General features: G+C 40.7%; 2 protein-coding genes across 2 annotated transcripts; one reads left to right on the forward strand and one right to left on the reverse strand.

The window, feature by feature from the left end:
* Nucleotides 1-351: 351 nt before the first annotated feature.
* On the reverse strand, nt 352-18,206 carry kcnj9 (potassium inwardly rectifying channel subfamily J member 9). Its single transcript, XM_085389278.1, has 9 exons — nt 17,715-18,206; nt 17,470-17,585; nt 16,444-16,879; nt 15,103-15,316; nt 11,734-11,935; nt 9,888-10,080; nt 9,445-9,642; nt 7,217-7,347; nt 352-1,575 (listed from the first exon to the last, which is right to left on the reverse strand). Exons 3-9 carry the CDS (start codon nt 16,739-16,741, stop codon nt 1,309-1,311), a joined length of 1,503 nt encoding a protein of 500 aa, XP_085245404.1. The 5' UTR covers nt 16,742-16,879; nt 17,470-17,585; nt 17,715-18,206; the 3' UTR covers nt 352-1,308.
* Nucleotides 18,207-18,666: 460 nt separating this feature from the next.
* Nucleotides 18,667-22,009, forward strand: eif3f (eukaryotic translation initiation factor 3, subunit F). The gene is made up of 8 exons (XM_085389169.1): nt 18,667-18,822; nt 19,226-19,296; nt 20,185-20,264; nt 20,349-20,486; nt 20,579-20,670; nt 20,836-20,972; nt 21,129-21,242; nt 21,846-22,009. Exons 1-8 carry the CDS (start codon nt 18,711-18,713, stop codon nt 21,921-21,923), a joined length of 822 nt encoding a protein of 273 aa, XP_085245295.1. The 5' UTR covers nt 18,667-18,710; the 3' UTR covers nt 21,924-22,009.
* The last annotated feature ends 424 nt before the right edge of the window (nt 22,010-22,433 follow it).

Consider the following 22,433-nt stretch of genomic DNA (forward strand, 5'->3'; position numbering starts at 1 on the left):
TGAGGGTAGAAAGTACCATTTGCACCACTGAAATTTGCTGATGTATATAATGGCAAAAGCAAAGTATGGGAACCTTGAATGGTATTTACCATAATTGAGAAGATATATTCAGCCTATCTATTATCGTTAGACTACATAATTTAATAGTAAAAAGGATTAAACAAATTTTCAGGACTGAACACCAGTTTTCTTATCAAACACGAAAACTTGTGAACGCTCATGTTGCATATTTCATGTAGCTTCTCGTCAGAACATAAACAGATGCAGATCCTGTGGAATATACTGCAGTTTATTCATTCTAATTGATGTTTCATCTTAAATATTAAAAACATCAAGTAAAAATGACCACATATATACACAGCAGCGGAAGCAGGAGTTTGGGCTGAACTGAGCAGGACACTGTTGTGCTTTATAAGTTTCTACTTGGCAGGGGACAAAAGATACATTTACCCTCGTTGTACACACACTGCATGTGAAACGAAGCCACGAATACGCTTGAGTGTTAACCTGTCTCTACGTTAAAGGTTTTACATACCCTACTCACCGTAATGTGTCGAGTGCAGCAAATTTCTATCAGTAGTTTTAACAAACATTAACATTTTGTGTCCTCTGAAGAGAAAATAGTGCTTAATCTCTGGGCAGGAAGCTAGCTGCGATGTTCACAGATGCTTTTACACTTTTGTCAGGTCAAATAGGTGTTCAGACATTTTTCTAGCACCACACGATGGTTTGTTGCCAAACAGACAGATGTACCAGCGGCTGTGTGCTGGTGTTAATTTCCCACCCTGTTAACACCTGATGGATGTGCATTAAATCTCATAACAATCCTTGCATCTAATCAAATGTGAGGCTACTACCATGTCGATGTTAGTGCATGTGAAAATAAAGCATCTATGCACTGTACCTATTTAAATGTATACAATCTATATAGTTAACTCTGCACATGAAGCCATCCTTTTACCCAACAGGACATATTACGTTTCTGTTTCGGTCCACAGGATATACTGCTGTTGACCCCACCTAAAGCATAGTATTGTCATTTAAATGTAGATATAGGCAAGGGTGATTGGAGCTAACACAACAAACTGAAAGGAGATAGCACACATACAGTACACTTTTAACAAAGACGAACGCACAAAGAAAAGACAAAAGTTTCAAGAAATAAACTCTTTCAGATGGTAACATAAGATATGGAGTATACTGCAGAAGTGAGCCTAATGAAACTACTTGTTGCCTTGAAAGTAAAGGTCTGGAAACTGTGGCATGGTAATGGCGATATACTGAAGGTCTTTGTAAACATTCTCTGTTCTAGGCCTCAGATTCTGATTGGTCGGTGGCAACGCTGCCATTCAGCTCGCCCAGTCCTGATTGCTCCTGGATGTCAGTCATCTCCCCGACAATGAAGGTCGGCTCCCCTCCTTTGCTGTTGGCCGAGCCGCTGTCTGGCTGCTTGGCCGCTTGGTTGGCCAGAGTGGGCTCTTCATCCAGCCTGCTGGAGATGGACCAGTAGAGATGAGCATCAAGTCTGGCTGCAGCTAATGACAGCTCTCGTGCTGAGCAGGATGGCGTGTCCACCTTAGAAGGAAGCAGAAAAGTAAGATGAGGATTTCTCTGTTAACTTTTGTGTAGTCCAAAATGAATAGACTGGTTCTTTTATAGCACTTTTCTACTCTGACCACTGAAAGCACTTTACACAAATTGCCTCATTTACCCATTCACACTAGCACTGTTTGGTATGCTTTTTCACACAGTCATACTCCGATTGATGCCTCAGAGAGCAACTTCGGGTTAGTATCTTGCCCAAAGATACTTGGCATGCAAACTGGAGCAACTAGGAAGTGATGATCCACCAACCTACTGATTAGCAGATGACCTGCTCTATCATCCGAATGAACCCAAAATCCTTGCTGACCTTTTCAGTTTCAGTTTAGATTCAGGTCACAGTATATCATCAGATAATTAGCTTGATTTATTTAAAATTTATTATAATGGTTTAATGATGCCTCGATTGTTTACTCTGCAGCATGTTGGTTAACTTCTACTGTGTTAACATGTTCTATAAAAATTGATTTGAATTGACTTTGTAATTGCCGTCATGTATTCCATAAGTTAGAGTTAACACATATAGTTCCATTTCAGTATTTTCCGTTTTAGTATATTAGCTTTTGGGGTGGCCCTTATATGTAGAAAAAAGTGCTTGTGTGAATGGCTAAACATGAGACATCTTATATAAAGTGCTTTGAGTGCTCAAGTACAGTAGAAAAGTGCTATACACGAGCCAGTGCATTTATCTTCCATAGGCTTTAAGAACATCAAAGCACCAGACGCTGCTTTACAGCATCTGTATTTTGATTTCACACATCAAAGAAGCAGCAGCAGAGAATTTTAAGCAACTTCCACTTGATAGCGCTCACCTTCAACCACCCAAACAGTGTCCTATGTTTCTGAAGTTTCTATTTTGATCTAACTATGCTTTTAATATTTGTCATACATTTTGATTGGAAATGGATCCCACCAAGCAAGCAGGAAACATTTATTTATATTAAACTTTTACCCAGACATGAATAGCAAAGTGCTTTAGAAAAGGCAATAACAGGATGTGCAAAACTTAACTCAATTTATAAAATAATTAAAAGGAAAGTTAACAAAACAAACAGCATACATTAGCAAAATGGTAAAAAAAAATAAATTAAATAAATTAAATAAAATAAAATAAATAGACAGATATTTTTTCATTGCAGTTTGAAAGCACACTTTAAAAATGTATTTATTATCCAATGATCACTGTGTAATTGAATTACAGACAATGTTGGTAAAATGGCAAGAGCGAGTACTGCAGGACTTGTTTTAGCACAATGGCTTGAGAAGACAATGTCGACTGGCTTTAGAACTTTTATTTTTGAAAAACTATAACTAACCAAAATAAAAACCATTACAAAATTATTTTCTTCTTTTGACTGATCTCTTTAGGGGTCACCTTATCCCTAATATTCTCATCTGTCCTTATCCGCCACATCCATTAATCTTCTGTGTGGTCTTCCTCTTTTCCTCCTGCCTGGCAGGAGCATTTTCAAATTCCTTTGTCCACTATATCCCATCTCAACCTTGTCTCTCTTATTTTGTTCCTAAAATGCTCAGCCTGAACTGTCCCTCTGATGTTCTCATTTCTAATCCTGGCCGTCCTGGTCACACCCAGTGAAACTCTTATCATCTTCAACTCTGCCACCTCCACCTCGGCCTCCTGTCTTTATGTCAGTCCCACTGTCTCCAAACCATACAGTATAGCAGGTCTCACTACCACCTTATAAAAACCTCCCCTTTCACGTATTCCACTCCACCCTGCCTGCACTCTCTTCCTCATCTTTCTTGTGCTTTGTCCATTGCTTTGCATAGTTGACCCCTAGGTATTTAAATTCATCTACCTTCATTACCTCTACGCCTTGTATCTTCACCTTTCTGCCTGCCTCCCCACAAATAACAACTTCTTCTGTGAACAGAATAGAGACTCTGGCATGAACTCATCTGTCAGCCTGTCCATCACCACTGCAAACAAGAAGGGGCTCAGAGCCGAGCTGACATGATCCCACCCCCACCATGAACCCATCTCTCACGCCTCATCATTGTCTCAATGTCTTCATATCAAATTACTTTAATGGATCCTTACAATTTTCCCTCTGTCAGCGCCACCACAACCATAAACCACCATCTACTTTTCCATAATCACATATCTGCAAAACTAAAGACATTGCTATCAGACTCAACTATGCATTGTGTCTACTGCCAGTCAGTAACATGTTAATATGCTAAACATCAACATGTCACTTTGGGCATATTAGCATGAAGACCTTAGGATTTATCTCAAAGTATTACTGTGTCTAAGTACAGCCTGACAGTTCTGCCAGCTTAAATGCGAGTTCCTAATCTTTTTAGTGTAATCTGCCTCATCCACTTCTACAACTCTGACTGCATTATTTTATTTTAAAGACATCTGTTTTCTCAGGCTATTTTAAACCATTTGATATATAAATTGTCTGTTATTTTCAGTAAATTTCATCCAAAATAACAAAACTAGTTAAAAACTTATAATCTTATGACAATCTGTGTGATTTTGCTTTGGCAAAAACATCTTTCCAAAGTTCCTTTATGCAGAAAAAAACCTGCAAACTTGAACATGAATCAAACTTCACCATATTTTCTGTGTTTGTCTGCTCACTTCAGTGCTCACTTCAGTTAGTATTTCTGTTTATGTTTTTAAAGACTCATTGCATTAGGCTACAAATGCCCACGTATGTAACACATGTCCATGTAATGTACAGTCCACATCTCTACAAAAATAAACATGAAATAAATACTTTAGTCAGAGTTCCTACACATCCCAGCATGCTTTTCAACAACCCCAAGAGAATGTGAGAATTCAGCTGCCAGTTACACGTGTAGGTGGAGACAGGAATAGGGATAACAGACAAAGAGTAGATAATAATCTTGGTGCTTCTAGAAGAATTGTTGCTTAGTTCAGATGATGAATTATAGAAAATTGTCTTTTTTCTTAAACTCTGAGGAACTAACAGTGAAGCCTTACATTTATGTAGCTATTTTACTCGCAAGCTGTACTGTTCATTTGCTTCCTTTGTTTATTTTCAGTTCATTTCATTACTTTATCCCAATAGGAGTTCTCAAGATGGCATTTCTAATGTTCGTTTCAGGAAGGTTCCTTTACTGATCTTCACCTTTTACCTGGTGGCCAGGACTTAGCCCACAGGGCGTTTGAAAAAAGGGACATGTGCCTACCCTCCTGTAGGTCCATCACCTGCAGGAGGCGCCATAGGGTCAGAGACCCTGGTGGACCGATCCCTGGCTACAGGGTCTAGCGATTGGGACATGGAACATCACCTCTCTGGTGGGGAAGGAGCCTGAGCTAGTTCTCAGGTTGAGAGGTACCAGCTAGATATAGTCGGCTCACCTGAACGCACGGCTTGGGCTCTGGAATCAGTTCTGGAAAGGGGCTAGACTCTGTCACAGTCTGGAGTTGCCCGTGGAGAGAGGTGGCAGGTTAGAGTAGGTATCTTAGTATCCCCTAGGCTTGCTGCTTGTACGTTGGAGTTTTTCCTGGTGGATGAGAGGGTTTGTTCCCTAGGCCTTCAGGTTGGGAACAGGCCTGACTTGGGACATGATCGAAATGGATCATGTTAAAGAAGGAGTCCTAACAGGCTTGGTTAGCCTATGGGCCTTCGGAGGCAGCCAGTAAGTACCTATAGGCCAAATAGATCGCAGCTCAGGCAGTGGCCAAAGCAAAAACTTGGCTGTGGGAGGAGTTTGGAGAGGCCATGGAAAAAGACTTTTGGACTGCCTCAAAGAGTTTCTAGCAAACCGTCAGGCAACTCAGGAGGCAAAAGTGGTGCTCTACCTGCACCATGAATAGTGTGGGTGGAGCGCTGCTGACTTCAGCTGAATATATTATCAGGCGGTGGAAGGAATACTTCGAGGACCTTCTTAATCCCACTGAAGCGTCTTCCGTAGAGGAAGCAGAGCCTGGGGACAAGGGGGATGATTGATCCATCACTGAGGCAGTTAAACAACTCCTTGATGGCAGAGCCCCTGGGGTGGATGAAGTTAGCCAAGAGTTCCTGAAGGCTCTGGATGTTGTAGGGCTGTCTTGGTTGACATGCCTCTATGATGAATATGACCGGGGACCGGAGAGTGTGCTCCAACTATAGTGGAATCACATTCCTCAGCCTCCCGGGGAAAGTCTATGCCAGGGTGCTCAAAAGGAGAGTCTTTCCGTTAATTGAACCTCAGATACAGGAGGAGCAATGCGGTTTTCATCACTGGACCTGGACTCTTTACCATCTCGAGGATACTTGAGGGTGCAGGGGAGTTTGCCCAACAACCCCTACAAGCCATTCCATCCTCACACAACTGTTGCAATAGCTTGGTCCATATAGCTGGCAATAAGTCAGACTCGTTCCTGGTGGGTGTTGAATCAATTCTGTTCATGATTTTTATGGACAGAATTTCTAAGCATAGCCAAGTGGCGGCATGCATCCACTTGGGCGGTCTCAGAATCTCGTCTCTGTTTTTTGCGGAGGATGTGGTTCTGTCGGCTTCATCAAGTGATAGCCTCCAGCTTGCACCGGAGCAGTTTACAGCCGAGTGTGAATCAGCACCTCCAAATCTGAGGCCATGGTTTTCAGCCTGAAAAGGGTGGAGTGCCCACTCTGGGTCAGGGATGAGTTACTGCCCCAAGTGAAGGAGTTTTGTTCATTAAGTGAGAGGAGAGGGCGGCGGGAGATCGACAGACAGATTGGTGCGGATGCTTATTGTTAATTATTTTTACTTCAGCTATGCAGAAAGCTTTAATAAAGGAATAAAGTGGAACATCTCTTAATAGGGAAGAGAAAATACAAAAATTTAACTTCACCATTTATTTTAAATTATTTCTAGCCTTAGGATTTTAGTGGTAACTTTCACATGCTTGTCCACATATAGAGCCTGTATATAATAACACAAGAAGAAAACATCGAGATGAAGCCAAATGAGTACTTTGTAGCCCGTCCTAAGGACAGTCATCCACTGTGACATTTTGAAGTGCCTTACTCAAAGTGAAGCAGGTTCTCTGAACACTACTGTTCTCTTTCCTTCACCTTATGATGTTTTCCGTCATAGCCAAGCAAACCTTCTTCCATAACTAGAGAAAATAAATTAAAATAATAATAATAATAATAATTAAAATAAATTATACTGTTAACAGAAATGTCACATATTAAATGTTTTTGGAAACCAACATAGCCACTAAGAATATTTGGAATACTTTAAAATTTCTGTGAGTAAATTTAAACACAAATTCATGCAGTCCTTGGCTATCTGCTTGTTGATCATGATTAGGAAAATTGAGGTGAGATTTTCTGTTAAATAGTAAATTATATTTTAAGACAGACCCTGAGGCACTTCATCTTCATGAGGTACACATACTTATAAGAGAAGATTTTACTAGACGTGCATGTTAGGTTAACTGGTGATTCTACATTGGCTTTAGGTGTAAATCAAAGCATCAATCTTTGTCCACCCCTTTGTATAACTCTGCGAAAGACTGGCGAGCTGCCCAGAGTGTACCCCCTCTCTTTTCCAGTGACACCTGTGACAGGTGTCATGGGAGTGCAACAAATCATGCTGTGCTTTATTAGCTTGCCCTCATCACATCTTCTTCAAGAGACATTACCTCAAATGTGTGGTGAAAGGCTCCATAGTCGACGTCAAAGAAGCCCTCTGCCAGCGACATCATTGGGCTGAACCTGTGACCCCACAACAACTCCTCTGCAAGATACGAGCTCCTTGCCTGGCATGTCATCCCTGCATGCACAAACAAATGGATGACTATAGAGATTCATAATACACATTTTCCCTCACGGCATTTGTTCTGGTCTGTGTGATAAATGATTTGATATTAACTGGATTCGCTGTGCCTGGCTATGGCAAAGCAGAAGAGTAAAAGCACCACACCAAGAACTCTTACACAAACATAATTCATTTACCCATTTAGTCACAAACAATTTCACTGGCAAGCTGTCGTTGTAAGGATGTTCTCTGCAGCAGAGTTATGACTGTCAGCTAAGTCTTTGTAACATAGCGCTCTGACTAAGGGAATCAATATTTGGTGTAGGTGGAGAGGCCACCTTTACCTCACAGATACACATCCTGAATAGCCTCGATACACTGAGTTCTTGCTAAACTGTGAGGAAACTAGTAGAGTATATCATCCTCTCAGAATGAATCTGACGTAAGGCGATATAAGAGAGGGATAAGGGAGAAAAGATAAACAAGCACATAATATTTGGAACGTCCCAGCTTGTGCAAATTACTTTGGGAATGAATATCCTATAAATCCAGATGCACTTAAGACTAGCAGGAGAAAGTAAAACATACTTTAGTGTACTCCTATATTGTTTAACTTCCACAACTCTTTTATGTCTCTATATCATCTACCTGGTGGCCTCGATTTGTCTTTTATATTTGGTGCTATTGTTTAGCACTTTGTTCATCCCTGTTGTTTTTTTTTAAAGTGCTTTATAAATTGATATGATATGTTTTTTCAAGAGGATTAGTTTTGCTTTTCCTTATTTCTTTTCTTGTATACTGTTAAAGTCAGGATTTTTACAAGTAATCCCTATGAGCCAAAAGTTCAGACTGCTCCGTACACTTTCTTTAAAACTGTTTTTTTTCTCTTAACTTTGTATGATATCAAGGAGGAGGGATTAATATAGACTCTGTCTGTATTCACTTAATACTTAGTGTGTAGCAGCTATGTATTTAGTATGAGTATTTTGTTACCTATCCCATCATGCATTGTCTGTTTTTTTTTTAAAAACGTAGTAGGATGAGAGGAAAGATGGCAGCAAATCAAGGTAGGAACTGCCACTAAATATTTGCATTTATTCGTTTAAGAAAATTTGCTCAGTGTATTCTATATTTGTGACAAAAATGCAGTAGTAGTAGTAGTCGTCAGTTATTCATCTAGCAGACTCAGCTCTGATATTTTGGCATAAAGTCCCAATAGTGTCCGAAATAGTTTTTTTTATTTTACTGGATGAATGGATGGATGGATGGATGGGTGAGTGGATAGGAATCCTTTCCCATCTGTTTCCAAGGGGCAGCCAATTGGAAGAAATTAGCTAAAGGAGGGTTGCATGTTGTACAGTTTCCTTGTGTATGTGTGGATTCTCTTTGGGAACTCCAGCTTCCTCCCACAGTCCAAAGACATGGATCAGGTTAAATTGGATCGGGTCATTCTAAATCCCTGCAACTACTGGGATCCACTTCACGACAATGAATTAAATAAGCGGAAGAAGATGGATGGAATCTGTGACTCATGCAAAGCCACTCTAGAAGAGGCTAAAAATAAAAATATGGCGCTGGAAATATATAGCATAATAGGTCCACTTTTACTGATGATTTATCAAGAGTGAGTAAGCGCAGCAGGGCTCTGTGATTTGCCCAAGGGTAGATGAGTCTCCAGTTTTAAACAGTTTGCTTTCTGTTGGGGTAACATCAGACTGCAGATTGCTAGACCGTGACTTCTAGGTTTTTGTCATTTCTTGTGCATACATGGAAATGAGTTTCTCCTTATTTTTTTTGTTCAATGTTTTAATTTAATCTAAACTACTAAACCAGATGATTTCTTTATTTACTATTTATTTGCTGATTTATTATAGGACCTGGGGCTAGATTTAATAAACGGGACAAAATAATGTATGAGTGCAATCCCCAAAATAGCGCTCAGTGCTGTGGTTAGTTTTAAGGGTGATTTACAAAGCTTGCAAGGTTTCTGCCCACAGGAGGAGTCTCTTCATTTCAAAATCAAGGACAACAAATAAAACATGCTTTTTTTAGGGGTTACATTAATAGATTTAAACTCGCAGATGTTTCTTAATTTGGTGTTTGCCTTCTCACCAGTGGCCTCCACCATTCCTTCTAGAATGACCACAATCTCAAAGTCTTCTTTCTCTAGCTGGGCCTGCGACATGTCCCAGAAGGGTGAACGTGCGTCAATCTCATGGGAAATCACCAATGGTGAGACCAGGAAGAGACGATCATCGCCCGTCTCAAAGCCCACACTGATGTCTGTCTGATCCAGAGGGATGAACTCACCTGGAAGAGCCAATAAAGTGGAGACAAGGAGAGAGGTTGTACCTGGAAGCTCAGGTTTAAAATGACAGAATACTAGAAAGACACAAAAGAGATCTTAGAATGAGCGGTTCACATGGCCAAGTATGTTATTATTATTATTATTATTGTTATTATATACTGGGCCATTTGATTTTTCAATAGGTGTAGTTGTTACAGTTTTTGTCACCAAAGGAAGAAAAAGAAAGATTCATTATTAACTGTCTCACCCTCCTGAGTCTGCTTAGACTTGATGAGTTTGGCCCTGATGTTGGCCCCCACAATGTGGGAACTTCGAAGGTCTCCCACCCTGAACATCAGGCAGAGCTTGTCGTCTCTCGGCGAGATAACAGCGTGTTTGGAGAACACCAGCGTCTCAGCTCGTTTGTTAGGCTGCGAGATCTTTACAAACATGCAGCCCACCTGGACAGAGAGGAAGGAACAATGTGAAACATGGGCCCTGCTAAAAAGTCAAAGCCACAGGGAGCCTTGCACAAAGTAGAAAAGCAGAGGATTATTATGAAAGGAACATAATATATAAACACCAAGACATATGTCTTGGTGTTTATAACAAACACATCAGCTAAAGAGCTGAATAATTCCGGTGTAGTCTGCACATCTGGAACACATTCATTGTGGCCGCTGAATACAAACTAACCTTGATCATTTTTTAGAAGAGCTTGCTATTGCCAGTTTCTCTTGTCTAAAAAGATCAGTGACACTTGACTTAACCCCACACTCAACTGTTTTTATATGCATAGTAAAACAGCCCACGCTACGTGTACATCAGTTGTTAATTTGGAATGTTTCCAGCTCCCAAACATGCATAAACATGATTCAGCCTGGATGTCGGAGTGTGAATTCATCCTCATCAAAAGAGTGCTTACACCGTGCAAAAAAAATTTAGCTTCATCGGCATTTTCTGTGTAAATATTCTTTTTTTTAGGAAGAATACCATCTGCATATAATTTGCGTCATTATGGCTCCACTGTATTTGTGCATTCAATCTTCTCTCTAAGCTAAAAAAAACAGCGTATCATTATTTTATTTGATTCAGCTGAGCTGACAGGAAGCTTCCGTTTAAGCAAACAGTCTCGGGTCAAACAGAAATTGCAGGCACAAAAGGAGTTAGCTGAATTTGAACACTGACTCAGAAGTTCCGAAGCCTGTTTTTCATTTTTCGTTTCCATTTGTTTCTCTAATCTGACTTCCTGCTTTGCTAAAACACATCTGACAATCTTGTTTGCTACATATGTTACACTCATGTCTACATCGTCATTAATACATAATCAGATAACAAACCATCACAGATGTCAGCAGTATTCATTCTAAATACGAAAGCGTCTATTTAAGATTCTTATATCCCAAAATTACTGAGAATATTCACTTTGGCACTGCATGAATTTAAACTCATGCTTAATAGGAGATAGGAAGAGAGGTCCCAATTGCAGGACATGCACCTGGTTTAAATATTGAAAAGGAAACTTGTAATGTTACAAAGACCAAAAAAAAAACACAAAGTCCAAAGGGCATCCATCCATCCCATTCTTTACCACTTATCCGATACAGGATCACAGGAAAGCTGGAGTCGATCTTAAACACACAGTCATATTTACACAGAAGACCGATGGGAAAATTAGACATCTTTACCTTTAGAGTAAAAGAAGGAGCAACTGAAAGACAGGACATGAAGACAGAGGCAGGGCGACACAGAATGGAGGGCGAAAAATGCAGAAAATAGAAACACAGTGGGGCAAAACAGAACCAACAAATATAACAAAAAACATAATTTATCAGAAAGTGAATGTTTGAAAGTCTGAATAATCATATCCTCCGTATATCTTTGAATTGCCATGTTATTGTGGTGGAGGGGTTTGTGCGTTTCAGTCATCCTGCAAGAATCAGCTGGCTCGGGAACTCGTTTTCCCCCTGGATGAGCTACAAGAGGTGCCTGGGGTGAGAGAAGTCTGCTTAGACTGCAAACTGAACCCAGGTAAGGGGTACGAAATCGAGAGAAGGATGGATGGATTTCTAAATATTTCCCCATCTCTGTTTTTTACCAGTTAAGCTGCTCACCATGAAGGCGTTAACCATCGATCCCAGTATAGCCTGCAGCAGCAGCAGCATTGTGCCCACCGGACACTGGTCGGTGATGACACGGTGACCATAGCCAATCGTGGTCTCGGTCTCAATGGAGAAGAGGAAAGCCGAGATGAAGCCATTGACATTGTTCACGCACGGCGTCCACGTCTCATCCTCCAGATGGTCGAGATCACCCCTTGGGAAGAGGAGAAGCAGAATGTGTGAGAAAGGGAAGGCGGGAGGTGACAAAGTGGGTGTCAAGAGGGAAAAATAGACTGAGAGCGAGAAGATATATATTTTTAGACTGGAGGTGCAGAAATATATAGATGACGACTCATCTCTCCATTTAAATTTTCCACCACCTTGCAGCTAATTCCTGTAATGAATAGGAGCAATCCTGTTCATCAGATTTAAACATGGTGCTTAAGCCAACATTTATGCTGTCACTTCTTGCCGAGGCTGCAGAAACCCGCCACTTTCATCATATATCATCACGCGCAACTTGCTCTCAGCATCTTTTGAGGGTTTTTTTCAATCCTGTGCCACTAAGAGTCCGCAGAATTTCTGTTCTAACACACACTACACACACTAATGTCCCCGATTAACACAGCTCCAGCCAGAGAGGGAGCGCTAATTAGCGAAAGTGGTGTTAGGTCATTTATATAATCTATGACTTTTATTGACCTGTGCTGGTGACAAAGGGATTGCAGCAACACTGACAGCTTTCTGGCACAAAACTGAATGGCCTGCAATTGATATAAAAAAGGGTCACAATTTTTATGAGACGAATACGTTAGTTAATTAGAGCAGAGATCCAGCAATCACAGCTCATGAAGAGGCAGCACATCATGATGAAATACGCTGTAATATTAATACTGCTTTGTCATCTGCTTTTTTGGCTGAGAAAGCAGCTTCATTTTGGCCTTTATGGTAGATGTGTAAAAATCTAATGCTCACTTAAAGAATGGTTGGACTTTGGGGGAAATACGGTGAAAAGATCAATAATGTTCTCATAGCTGTCTGCTAAATATGATGCCGCACCCAGAAGGCAGTCAGCTTAGTTTAGCACTAAGCTGTCAAACAAGAAAAGAGCTAAAATAAATTTCCCTGCCATCCCCACTGAAGCTCCCTGATTAGCACAGTACATCTTATACAGTACATCGCTTCAATTTTTGCACTCGTTAAAGAAAAGCACCAAATTTATGAGCAAAATTCTGTTTAAATGGTTAAATTCTGCATTTTTGGAGTTATTACATAGACTTGAATTCAAATTAATTGCAAACATAAATCCATGTTTATGCTTTCTCTGAAATTTTCTGATGATTACAGGTCTAAAAGAGCTCTGAATGGCTTTGATTACAATTGAATTAACCTTTGTTTCAAAGTGAATGTTAAGCAAACCACTACATCACAGCCAGAGAACAAAAATACATGTATTTTTGTTTTTTTAATGCAAATTGACACAATTGTTGCAACACAATGTCCACTCCGGTTAATAACATTTGTATGAAATTCTGAATGCTCCAAACTTATTTCTACATCAAAGGGCAAAGGGCAGTGGCACAGCAAGAAGAGTCTGGCTGTGAATCTGCTTGTTGAGGAGGTTGCAGAGGTGACAAATAGGAAGAGATGTTCTTTTACTTTTTAGTGAAATTATATGTCTTTTCAAGTAACTCAAAAACAACTCTTTAGCTACATACATACAGTGTTGTTTACATTTCTGTCCAACTAAGATTTTGCTGGATGGGATCACATAAACATAAAGATGGTCTTCTTTTTTTTTCGAACTCTAGATATGAAAAGACAATTTCCCAAAACAAGAAACTTTAATGTGAGGATTTGTTGTCAGAAAAAAGCACACAGACAAGGGAAAATCCTGTTTTTGGTCATAATGTGTTGCTACCATATGAAAAGATAAAGTTTAAATTAGGTCCCATATTCCTGATATCACTTGGATTCAGAATAGGATCCTATGGATCAGGACTTAATCTGTGGGAAATGATCATTTGATGCCCTGCTGACTTTGTAAGTTTGCTCACTTATAAAGAAATGAACAGTCTCTAACCTTTATGGTAATTTCATTGTAATGGAGACAGAATAACAACTGAAAAACAAACAAAAGTTATAAAGTCATTTGTATGTCACTGATTGAAATAAATATTTGATCCTCTGCAACTAACCAGAATTGTGGCCTCCACAGATTGGCTCTGTGCCCATGTAGAACAGATTGCAATCAATCAATCAATTACAGATACTCCTGATCTCAACTCAATTTCTCCCATTCAGGCATCTCCACCACAAGACAAAGAGGCTGTCAGGGACAAAATTGTAGATCTGCATAATGTCTGGTACGGACTATAAGACCAGCAAGAAGTTGGGGAGAAGGTGGAAACTGTTGGTGTGAATATTCAGAAATGAAAGAAATATAAAATGATCAATCAGACCAATCTTGCCTCATGGGGTGAGGATGAAAGGTGGTGCATCAACACAAAACTACAAGGAGGGAGCTTAATGAAGGCAGTTGAGAGCACAGTGACCAAAAGCACCACTGGTAACATTACAACACCACGAGGTCTCCCTGCTCAAGAACACACATGTACAAGCCCATCTTAAGTTTGCCAGTGAATATCTAAATTATTGAGAGAAATCTTGGGAGAAATTGCTGTTGTCAGATGATATTAAAATCAAGCTGTTTGTCATCAACACGACTTGTCATGTTTGGAGAAAGAGAAATGCTAAGTATGACCAAAAGTGCACCATCCCCACAGTCAGGCATGGAGGTGGAAGCATTATGCTTTGGGGCTGTTTTTCTCCTAAGGGTACAGGATGACTTCACTGCATTAAGGGGCAAATGGACGGTGCTATGTACTATAAAATCTTGAACAAGAACCTCCTTCCCTCAGCCAGAACACTGAAGATGCGTCATGGATGAGTTTTCCTGCATGATAATGACGCAAAACATACCACAGAGGCAGCAAATTAGTGTCTGCAAAAGCACATTAAGATCATGGAATGGCCTAGCCAGTTTCCTAATTTCAAACTATAGAAAATCTCTAAAGGCAGATGAAGCTTGGCGTTGTTAAGCGGCAGCCAAGAAGCCAAAATGATTTAGAGAGTTTCTGTAAAGAGCAGTGGGACAAAATCCCTCCAGAGATGAGTGAAAACCTGGTGGCCAACTATGAGAAACATCTTACTGCTGTGTTTGCCCACAAGAGTTTCTCCACTGAGTGTCATGTCATTAAAGACTGTTCATTTCTTTGCAAGGTAGCACACTTACAAATTCAGCGGGAGATCAAATGGTGATTTCCCACACTGCAAGAGATCCAAATACATTAGTGCACATGACTTTATCTTAAATCTTACCTGCAGTAGGCGATGAGGTACCAGATGGCTCCGAAGAAGAGCCATGTTACAGCGTAGGCCATGACAAAGACGAAGAGCGAGCAACGCCAGTTGAGGTCCACCAGAGTGGTGAAGATGTCCGTCAGGTATCGGTAAGTCTCCCGCATGTTACCATGCTGCACATTGCATCGACCGTTCTTCTCCACGTAGCGCTGTCTCTTACGGCGAGTGCGGGCTGGTGGAAGGGTGGAGACAGAAGAGAAGGGGCCCGATTAGAAATCTGTGAGGCTAACAAATGGGAGGAAAAGTGCCATCGCCTTTTGATCCTTTACAGCGTTGAAGACAACTCTTTATTGTTCCATTAAACACTTTCAAAAACATGAGGCTCCCTTTCTGAAATGTTTTGTTTTTAAAGCTACAACTCTGACTGCAGTCAGACGATGAGAATTGGATGAAGGCACTTAGAGAGACGTGAGCATAAACACAGGGAGGTAGCAAGGGACAAAACTACTGAGGGAGATTCAGCGTGGCTCAAAGGAAAGTCAGACTGGTGAAGAAGGGAAAACATAAATGAAAAATGACAGGTGAATAAAACAGAGCAGATGAAGTGCGACGGGACAACATCATCAAACGCTTGGAGAAGAAAAGCTATAACACTGGACTTCATCTGTGTTTTGTTTTGTTTTGTTTTATAGGCTTTTTACTGTGGATGCACCAAGCCAGAACTGAAATTATGACACTATACCGCTATCACATACGCTTTAATCAATGAATATCAATCATTGTGCATGCTACTCAAGCTATGGAGACTTATTTTAAGGTAAAACAAAATCTGCCTTTTCTGCAAAAAAAGTCTGGCTCTGCTTTGTAGGATTTTTGTCCTTTGCGATGATGACATCAATTCTTGATCACAAGTTGGAGTTAAAACACCGAAGGGTCATATAAACTGCACATTTCCCTAGTTCCCTAGTTAGGCTTTCTTTCTTTTTATTCTATGAAGATGTACGGCAAAGATTGGAGCAAACAGAGCAGAGCTTAATGAGCAAGACTGTCAAAATTGCTGAGGGGTGAAGCTCTGCAGTATGGTCTAAATTAGAAAAGATTCACTACTACTACTGCGAGACAGATGGGGAGGAGAAGAGGGTGCAGGGCTGAATGGAGAAAATGTTCATCCAGGAGTAAGTCAATATCTCTAAATCTCTCGAGATTTTTATCAGATACAAAGAGATTAATAGTGATGCATTTCAGTCTGGTTGAACTGCAGGTCCAGAAAGAAGCCACAACATTTAAAGAACATAGTGAGTGCACTGTTCCAAACAGAAGGGGGATCAAGGACAAGATGTCATCTTGAGAGTCACTCACCCCACCCGAACCGTCCCCTCTCCTTCTCCGTCCCCTGTGTCTTCTTCCTGTGCTGATTAGCATTGGCTTCCCGCTCGGCCAGCTTGGACTGAAACGATCTCTTGACCGGAGCCGAGTTCGGAAGGGAAGAAGTCGTCTCTGTGGTGACGACGTGGCCCAGCTCCTCCGATACGTTGAAGACTCCCGTGGAGGCTGTGACCTCCGTGGCCACCTCCACTTCTTCGCTCTCCACCTTCTCCTCCACAGGGAGCGAGAGCGAGTCCGGACGGGAGGGGAAGATGGAGTTCTCCAGAGCCATGGTCTACGTCTGTGTGTGCGTGCGTTTGTGTGTGTGTGTGTAAGCGTGTAAAGAGTATTAATGTGTTATTGATATCCTCCCTAAGGCAGAGTCTGTCCAGTACCTATTGACTGAACCATTTGTTTGCTTGTCTGAAGCCTGGAATAAAGCAGAAGAACACAATGATCTGATCAAATGAAACAATGGAATTGATTATCTGTTTTACTGTCACAATAATTCACTGTCAAATGATTTCTTTAAAGAAACAAGACCTCCTCACAGGAGTGCTTGAACTCTGATGTTGCTATAATAAATTCTAAAAACCTATAAATAAATGTGTATCATTTTTTGTGCTTTTATTACTATTGTCAAAGTCTCATTTGAAGTGTTTTAATAATAAAATAAAGGAATAAGTCCTTATTTTCAGATTGAATATGGATAACTTTGAAAGTCCTTGGAAATTAGACACAATGGTAGAATAAATTAGTTCTCTGAAAGACCCCTATTCCTGATGCACGACATGGCATATGCATATCAGAGCCACTTTAACTGGTCTGTATGTTTCATAAAAAGCCTCGGGCTAGGAGTGTGTGTGTGGCCCAGACGTGTGTGTTGTATAAGTGCACTTCGTGCTATTTTAAATATTCTGGATTTATACAGCAGGCCTGTTGAAATAGTCTTACATAAGTCCTATATAAGAAGCCGAGTTAAATATATACATGGATAACGAGACGTGATGAAATATTTACTCAGTAAAATGGAGTCCTAGTCCTCTATAGCCTTGGATGATGTGCGTCCATTTGGACAACTGGCGGATTGGACGCCAGAGGAGACTGATGGTGACAGTCAAGATGACGCACTACGCCTGATGGATGGATCAGAAATAGCCTCTGTTAAAGAGTGTCTGTGAGCTGGCAAGAGGGCTACAGGAACCAAACAGCTCAGCTACGGTTTTAATGTCACACAGACCAAAGATAAACGAGTAAAATCCTACCTGCTCAGTGCACCAACTTGTAGATGTGTAAGACCCAGATTGGGCAGATGTTTTGCCATAAGAACGGCGAAAATCGAGTCCAAGAACGAGCCAGGATTCGCAACCTTGGTTCAATTACACCCATTTCTGGTATTTACGAGCGACGCAGCATAATCAGTCCACTCTTGTTCGCTTTTCCTGGAAAACAAAGACCACCTCGATCCGACCGCTCAGTATTCACAAAAAATAAAAAGCGGGCAGCCCAAGCTAAAGACACACACACACACACACACACACACCCAAACAAACCCGAAAAAAACAGTTCAAGTACTCTGATTAACGATAAGGCTTTTTCAGAACATGTGTCTGGCAGTGGATGTGCGAAATGGAGGCAACAGGATAATAACCCGGCAGCGCGGAGAGCTCCATCATCTGTGTATCTGATGGAGTCGGTCAGGTGTGGAGCGGTAGAGGATGCTGTCATCAGCCCAGCCCCTATCAAGCCTGCCTGCTTGTTTGCCTGCTTGCCTCAGACGCTTCTCATTTCCACAACAGAAGGGACAGTCCTCTCCCTCCTCTCGGTCAGACCCTCAGCATCTGCAGAGTTCACTGATGGGGAAATTAAAGGCCTTTGTGATGCAGTAACAATGCAAAAATGCAGAAACATAAACATACAGATTGGATGTAATAATGCTCATTGTATATGTCATTTTAAATATGGTCTGATTGTGATGCAATCCTTTTTATGGCTTTTCCATAATAACATTATTATTACTATTATTATACCAGACTCCTTGTTAGAATAATTCACTAATTAAAAAATTCCGCTTATAGAGGAAGATACAGTCCTACAACATTGTATCACAATGATATCAATGACTTGATCATAATTAGCATTATTCTCACTAACCGCTATTTATCCGCCAGCCTCAAGGTGGCGGTATATGTGTCCATGACGCCGGTAATCAGTTGGTCTCTTCAGGCAGTGTGATCAGTAGTCTGCCCTCCTTTTCCAAGATGTCGGTGTTCGGGCCAGTTGTGAAAATTCATCCCGTCGTTCTCGCTTCTATCTGCGACTCTTACGAGCGAAGAAATGAGGGAGCGAGTCGTGTGATTGGAACCCTTTTGGGTAAGTAAAAAGACAATATGTTTGTCCTGCGCCGCTTGGACCGATTTCGCACGAAACCAGTTGCCGCATAGTTAGCTGCTTTTAGCTTTAGCTGCTAACACATGCTGGTTCAGCTCAGCAGCTGACTAGCATTAGCTACTGTTAGTTAGCTAGCGGCATCACTCGTAACAGCTGGCCGCCCACTCAGTTGTTCATATAGTTAAAAAGTTAGCAAATCACCTGGACTTTTTTCCATTTTGGTGGGGTTTGCACTCATTTGATGCTTAGCAACAGGAAAAGATCGCTGATGTTAGCGCTTATTACTGTCGATTTAATGGAGAATCCTCTTGTTTGCTAACTTACAGTGAAGCTGCTCGTCGCTACAACAATATAATGTAAGAACTGAAACATTTGCTTTTTTCAGGTACTATTGACAAGCACTCTATCGAGGTGACCAACTGCTTCTCTGTCCCTCACAATGAATCTGAAGATGAGGTATGTTACTAAACTCTTTATTTGCAGCTAACATAATTTTATTTATTGCTGATGTTGAAGCCAAGTGGAAAGGGCCAGTAATACAGTAGCCATTCCACATCGGCCATCGAGTAATAAACAAGACACGAAACTGACATTCAGCAAGTAATCTAAAGAATAACGCATTATTCAGTTAGAAATATCCGAAACTCAAAGAGTCATGAATTAAAATCTTAGGAGCATCAACAAAGAAAAAGATAACTAAAATTTATCAAACTTGTGTGTTTGTGCTTTTGTGTCTTTAATTAGATGAGTCTGGGTTTTTAAATGTCCATTAAGGTTTTAATTTCGATATGGCTGCTAAATACCAGGCTGAATAAATTCCTGGTAGTTTTTCTAAATGGCTACTGAGGCTACATGATTTCCTTGGGGATTAATAAAGTATTCTGATTGTGATTCTTCCTGTTACAAGAAGTTCTTTTCTGGATATGATCTGGGTCACTGTAGTGATACTTCATTTTGATATGTGTAATAGTGTTGCAAAGCACTACTTTTGAGTAGCTGAGTAAACAATAGAAACAACCCCCCTCAGAAAACTATAGGTGGTGTTATGCTATCAGGTATGGGGTGGAGGCTAAATCGTTAGTTTCTAAGGTTTTTGATACCACCTACTATGTTTAATCCTGCTTTGTGAGACAGTGAATTACAAAATATCTTACAGGGTAGCTATGACTAATACATGTATTATCAAATCAAAATCAAATCACTTTTATTGTCACATCACATGTGCAGGTAATGTGCAGTTATGTAATTATCACTGAATTCTTTCACAAGTGAAAGATGATTCTGTAGAAATGTTTACGAGACCGTGTACATGGCTGTGCTTAAATGCATTGTTTTTGACAACAGGTTGCTGTGGACATGGAGTTTGCCAAGAACATGTACGAGCTTCACAAGAGGGTTTCACCTACAGAGGTCATCATCGGATGGTGCGTCAGTCGGTCATATTAACAATTTAAAGTTAAAAGTGGAAAAAACAGTATTCTTTAGCAGATGTTCATCTTTTCTGACAGGTATGCCACAGGCTTTGATATCACAGAACATTCAGTGCTCATCCACGAGTACTACAGCCGTGAGGCCTCTAATCCCATTCACCTGACCGTGGACACGGCACTGCAGAGTGGCAAAATGAACATCCGCGCCTACGTCAGGTTGGCTGATCTTTCTGTCAGCGCCTGTGTTTATGTGATCATCTACAGCCTGAAAGTGCTTCTCTGAATGTGTTTGTGTGTCTCCTACACAGTGCGCAGATGGGTGTGCCAGGAAAGACAGTTGGTGTGATGTTCACCCCACTGTCTGTCAAGTATGTGTACTATGACACTGAGAGGATAGGCGGTAAGAATACAAAGAATAAATGAAGGCGACTGTTTGAAAACAAATGCTTCGTGACTAAGTATCTGTGAAATGCCAAATAATTAAATCCCAGTGTCTCAAACAACTCGCTGGGGTGCATATGAAAGGAAAGAAAACTGTATATTATACTCTCTATTTGTTCTTTAGTGGACCTGCTACAGCGAACACGTGTGACCCCCAGTCGTACCAAGGGGCTGACCTCTGACCTGTCTCAGGTTGGTGGTGCTGCAGCCAGGGTACAGGACATGTTGACCACAGTGCTGGCATACATTGAGGATGTGCTGGTGAGTATCAAGACAAACTTGTCCCCTGGGTTTTTTTTTTTCTTTTCTAATTAAATCCCTGCCAATTTAACTTAATATTGGTCACCTGGGAACATTTGAGCAGTAATTAAGTTTTGCGCTGATGATGGCTATGAAGTTCATGTTGTTCTGTTTCAGTCTGGCAAGGTGACAGCAGACAACAGCGTGGGCCGTTTCCTGATGGATCTGGTAAACAAAGTGCCCACTATCTCACCTGAGGACTTTGAGAACATGCTCAATTCCAACATCAATGTAAGTGCTCGTGTTTAAGTTACTATATCAGTGACAACTACTGTTTTTGTTTTGCTATTTGATCTAAACAGACAGGCAAATGGCACTTAAAAAATAGCAGTAGAGACTAGCTTAATAGACACTGTCATTTTTATTATTGTGGTAGAGACACAAGTCTAGCGTCAGGAAGATCATCTGGCAATAAACTGCCAAATCGAACCCGCTGTGCTGACCTGTTGTGACAAGGAAGTAGCTGAAAATTTTATTGTTGTGGCAATAATGTACTTAATTTCTCTCCACGTATAAACACATTGGCTCTAAAAAGAGTAAACTGAATTGTCATATCTCTTATATAAGAGGCTTTAGGTGAGCTCTGAGTTGTTTTTGGCATTTAATTAAACTCTCCTCCTGTTTTTATGGTTATTTATGGTCTCTGGGCTCTACTTGCATCATACTGTTTTACTTCAGGATTAGAAGCTTTAGAAGATGGAAGTATTTTTGCATCATTTATCTGGGCATTATCTTTCCAAACTTGCCATCCTTTAATCTTGTTTCCTTGTTATGCTGTTATAATCTTTCACTTTAGTTTAGTGTGAATCTAAATGCTCTCTTTTGTTGTTGCAGGACCTGTTGATGGTGACCTACCTGTCCAACCTCACCCAAGCACAGATTGCTCTCAATGAGAAGCTGGTGCTGCTCTGAGAGGGTTTCTTTGAAGTCATTCATATTTAATTTTTGTACCTTTTTTTTTTTTGTTTTTTTTTTTTTTGGCTGATATGAAAATAAAGATGTTAAACAGTCACAAAGTGTTCATTCCCTGTGGTAAGATGGTAATTAAATTTAAGGCTGCTTGGTTTGTCACAAGTAGCTAATGAACATTAAAGGAAGGATCATACTGCTAACACGTTTCCTTTCTGCTTATTAGACACCTCGCATTTACTGCTGTCAACCTGCTTCATGATTCTTGATCTGTAATAATGTATTTTTAAGGAGGCAACTGACCTTATATCTTATCATGGGCGTATGTAGAGGGGGGACATGGGGTGGCTGTTCGACCCATGACATTTGATTGGCCCTCCACCAATATATTTTGACTAGAGTTCATTTGTGGTGTAAAAGATGAGCATAGTTTAAGGGTGTGAGGCCCCTCAAGCTTTCATTCTTTCTGAAGGTCAGCAGGCGGTGGGAACGTCTGCCTGTAAAAGGACTTTG

The sequence above is a fragment of the Rhamphochromis longiceps genome, linkage group LG18, assembly GCF_057381845.1.
Source record: "Rhamphochromis longiceps isolate RC_006_pf linkage group LG18, R_longiceps_female_GT1.1, whole genome shotgun sequence".
NCBI classification, from domain to species: domain Eukaryota; kingdom Metazoa; phylum Chordata; class Actinopteri; order Cichliformes; family Cichlidae; genus Rhamphochromis; species Rhamphochromis longiceps.